Here is a 4,073-nt window from a genome sequence, read left to right as displayed (position 1 = left end):
ACTTGAGGTCGGCTGTGCAGCGTTTTTGACTCAAAGCGAAGTTGGTTGCGCTGTAGCAGTGCTGCCAACCCCTTCAAACTGTTATATTTATGTAGAGTGGCAGCACTAGCTTAATTGCGCGCACACTTTTTATACCCTAAACCCATTAAAAATGGTTATAAGGGTATATTGTATTTGTCCAAAATTCAAATGTATGTAACAGGCCGAAGGAAGCATCTCCGACTCCATAAAGTATAGCCGAGTCGATCTAGCCATGTCCGTCTGTCTGTCCGTCTGTCCGTCTGATCTCGGAACATATATAACATATGACATATACATAGCTGCTAAAATAGAATATATATATGTTGGAAGAAGAGGGTTCAGGGTATCCCTTAGTCGGGAGCTCCCGACTAGAACTAAAATTTAATTTAATTTAAATTTATTTTTATACATAGCTGCTAAAATAGAATATATATATGCATTTGTTGTTGGAAGAAGAGGGTTCAGGGTATCCCTTAGTCGGGAGCTCCCGACTAGAACTAAAATTTCGATTTTTGTTATTTATTTTCGTTTGTAATTTCATTTAAACATTTTCTATAGTTACTAAAATTACTTATGCACTGTTTATAATTAATATTATTTAAATATTATTGAAAATACATTAGTTGTTTCACGAAACAATTTATTAAACATCCTTGGTACGTTCGCTGCCTTACAGTTTGCTTTCGTTTTATTCTATTTACTCTTTGTGTTAATGGAAATATATTTAAAAAACTAACAAATAAGTCTAGATTTAGTTACAGTTTTCTCACTTACATACGTTTCCATTTTTTCTTCTTTCAATACAATTTAATGAACTTAACGTAGCTGATTTTTGTTAATTCGATTTACAACTGGCCAAGTGCGATTTTATTTATAGTTTAGTTTACTTTGCAGTTTATATATACCCATATAATACACACGAGGTTCTCTTTTTATAGTCAATTTCTCGTTTTCCTTTCCATTTGGTTTTTTATGTACGCATATGATTTTTGTGATTCAATTTTTCTCCCTTTTGTTTTGTTTCTTGCATTTTGAATGAAAATATATATGTATGTATATATATAAAAATTATGTACAATTTCTGTGTTTAATGAAATTCCCTACTTGACGAGCTTGATTTTAATGCGAAATTATTGTTAAAACTTTTCAAGTGTGTGAGCATTTTTGTTTTTTTTTTTTTTTGTTTTTTTTTTTGTTTTTTGCGTAATTAATTTAATTCGAAAAAAACAACAAAAATTGGTATATTACATAACAAAGAAAACGGCAAAATGAAACTTGAAACTGACAACTGCCTGTCTCCAGTTCTGTGTACCGAAACCCGCACCCGCAGCCGCACCCCGCACCCCGCAACCCGTAACCGCGCCCACAACCAGAGTCAGAGTAGGACCCAAGCCCCAGTGCCAGAGGCCGAGGTAGAGAGAGCCTGGCCAGAGACCCAGATTTAATGCCAGCCAATGGCCTACAGACTATTTTTGGCACCGAATCAAAAACCGAGACGAATATATCGCGCAAGAGCTTCGACACATTGCACAAGCCCGCGAGCTGTTTGCGCTGTTTTACAGCAGCTGCAGCTGCATTTGCATCCGCATCCTCGCCATCGCTGCCGCCACGCCCCCAGCCGCCGACGATGCCGCCGCCGCCGCCGCCGCCGCCAGACTTAGTTGGGCTTGCGCTCAGAGGACTGATGCCGGCGAGCCGGTAACTTTTTGTAGCATTTGCATCAGCTGCTCCGTGGCCGACTGATTGGCGGCAATGGAACCACCGCCAACGCCTAAGCCAACGCCCACGCCCACGCCTACGCCCACAAGACCAAGACCAACACCACCACCCACCACACCGCCGGCAGCTGTTGATGACGGCGGCGATGAGATCGATGTGGCCGCCGATGCCGATGACGAGGACGATGGCGTCAGCGCCAGCTTGGATTCTGGAGCAACAAAAGAAGCTGAGATTAGATTCGGTACGTTTTGTCTATGGACTGCCTTGCATACTGTCATCGCTCTCCAGGTAGGTCACATACGAGTCTGTGCTATCCGGATGATGGTGCGACGTGATGCCCGAGTCCAGGCTGCTGCCCCCAGGCGGGCCGTTCATTTGCTGACCCGGCGGTGGTGGGTGTGGTCCCTGTGGCGGATGTGGTGGCAGCACGGGCATTCCATTTAAATCGTAGCCGTGCATCTAGAGCATAGACAGAGAATAGGTAAACCATATTTTAGTAAGCAGTCGGTTCGGCACATGCCAATTCTTCTTTTAATGCTAGCTTAAACTTGAATCGAGCATGAGTTAGGATGTGGTCCAAATAAGTTTAGAACGGTTTGAGTTTTCGTTTAGAACTGGTTCCTAAGCAGCTAAAAAATGGTTCATTATCGGTTAGGGGTTGCCCACATTTGCTCTTATTTCAAAGTTTTGATCACGTTCGAAACTGGTTCAAAAGTTTAAACAGGTTCCATTTGTGAAATAATTTGTTCAAACTACAGACCTGCTTGTGAACTGGCTCAAAATCAAAGGCTGACAGCAAAATACTAAATATGTTTTCAGCAAATTGGCAGATTGCATAAATCTCATCTTAATCTCATCTGATCGATATATAAAGAAACCTATTTAAAAAAAAAAAAACAAATATGGCTATGTTCGGATGTGGGTTCGACTACTTTTTCAACAACTTCTTCATACTTAAAGCAATAAAGTGAAATTCTTGTATAAATCGGCTCGCCATAAAACCCTGTCTATGGGAAAGGAATCTCCTTGGAACATGGACCTGAAACTCTCTTGGGAATTGGTTAGCTGGCTCACCTGATTGACCAGCTGTTGAAATGCGGGCGTGTGCGTATTGATGGCCCCATTGCTATCCAGATCGGCGTGCAGGGCAAAATCGCTTAAGGCTTTCCATGGCGGTTGATATGTCTGCACATCCAGACCCTGCAGGTTCAGGGGCGAATCGTGTCGCACCGGCGAGCTGGCAATCATGGGTATGCCCTGCATGGCGCCGTAGCCCAGCTTGCGACCCTCCTGGAAAAGCCAAATACCCAATTATATATAGATGCAGTTGTAAATCACTTGAAGCCGAAGCTGACATACCTTCTCCTGTTGCATTTGCAGCTTCATTTGGATGGTCTTCTTCTTGTCCTTGCAGCGCTTGTTCTGGAACCAGACGCGTATGACCCGCGGCGACAGGCCCGTCATCTCAACCAGCTGCTCCTTCATGAGCGCATCAGGTCGCGGATTAGCATTATAGCAGGTTCTACAAGGATATTCAAGGATTAGCTTATGCCGCGCTATAGGCTGGTTGAGCCTGCGACTTACCTCAGCGTATGCAGCTGCTTCTCGTTGAGCACGGTGCGCACTCGCGTCGGCTTGCCGTCCGATGGACCCGAGGGACGCTTTTCCCTAATACTTTTGTGTGAGCCCGATTCGCTGCCAGAATCTGTAGGGAAATTGGGTTAAAACTATGCGTTAAAGAATCGTTTGTCAATGCGCAATCATTTTGCTATTTTTGCCAGCGCTTTGAAGTTCGCGTTGATAAATTGTCTTCAACTACGGCCCGGCCACAAAGGCGAATGCCAATAGACCGCAACACGCACGAAAAAAAAAAAAAATGCAAAACAAGAAGAAACCAAAAATAGCACAGTCTCCGACCCTGAGAGACCCCTATCCCCAGCTACCCCCTGCCACTGGAGATCAAAGAGGCTGCACGGCATACAAAAAAATTATGTCTGAGGCACGGGCATGGGCATGGGGATGGGTTCCATGGGATGCGTGGTTCTTGGCGCGTCGTGGTTCGTAATTAAGTCGTGTTTCACAATACCGCGACAACTTGTTATCGTTATCTAATTTCGATAACGATCGCATCCATGAATGAGCCGGGCGCGACAATCGATCGGCGTTCCGTTTGAAGCTGAGTGCAGTCACAAAAATAAAACAAAAAGACTTCTATCATTTGGCAATTTGGCAAAAACTCTTATACAAATTAAAGCGCAAGGCTGTGACTGTGACGGTGACTGTAACTGTGACTGTGACTGCGACTGTAAGCGTGACAGCGTAGACTTCAAAGC

General features: G+C 43.9%; 1 protein-coding gene across 2 annotated transcripts in view; it reads right to left on the bottom strand.

Moving 5' to 3' along the window:
* Positions 1 to 1,182: 1,182 nt before the first annotated feature.
* The window catches only part of tup (LIM1_Isl and LIM2_Isl domain-containing protein tup), a 28,941-nt gene continuing 26,050 nt past the window's right edge, over positions 1,183 to 4,073 (bottom strand). For both annotated transcript variants that reach the window (XM_070209304.1, XM_002051891.4), the window contains exons 5-9: positions 3,325 to 3,445; positions 3,100 to 3,262; positions 2,815 to 3,030; positions 2,013 to 2,199; positions 1,183 to 1,948 (exon numbers count right to left, since the gene is read on the bottom strand). In XM_070209304.1, coding sequence (XP_070065405.1) covers positions 1,695 to 1,948; positions 2,013 to 2,199; positions 2,815 to 3,030; positions 3,100 to 3,262; positions 3,325 to 3,445 — 941 coding nt within the window. In that variant the 3' untranslated portion in view covers positions 1,183 to 1,694. The remainder of the gene's footprint in view (positions 1,949 to 2,012; positions 2,200 to 2,814; positions 3,031 to 3,099; positions 3,263 to 3,324; positions 3,446 to 4,073) is intronic.

The sequence above is a fragment of the Drosophila virilis genome, chromosome 4 (assembly GCF_030788295.1).
Source record: "Drosophila virilis strain 15010-1051.87 chromosome 4, Dvir_AGI_RSII-ME, whole genome shotgun sequence".
NCBI classification, from domain to species: domain Eukaryota; kingdom Metazoa; phylum Arthropoda; class Insecta; order Diptera; family Drosophilidae; genus Drosophila; species Drosophila virilis.
This window is presented reverse-complemented; position numbering and strand designations above follow the sequence as displayed.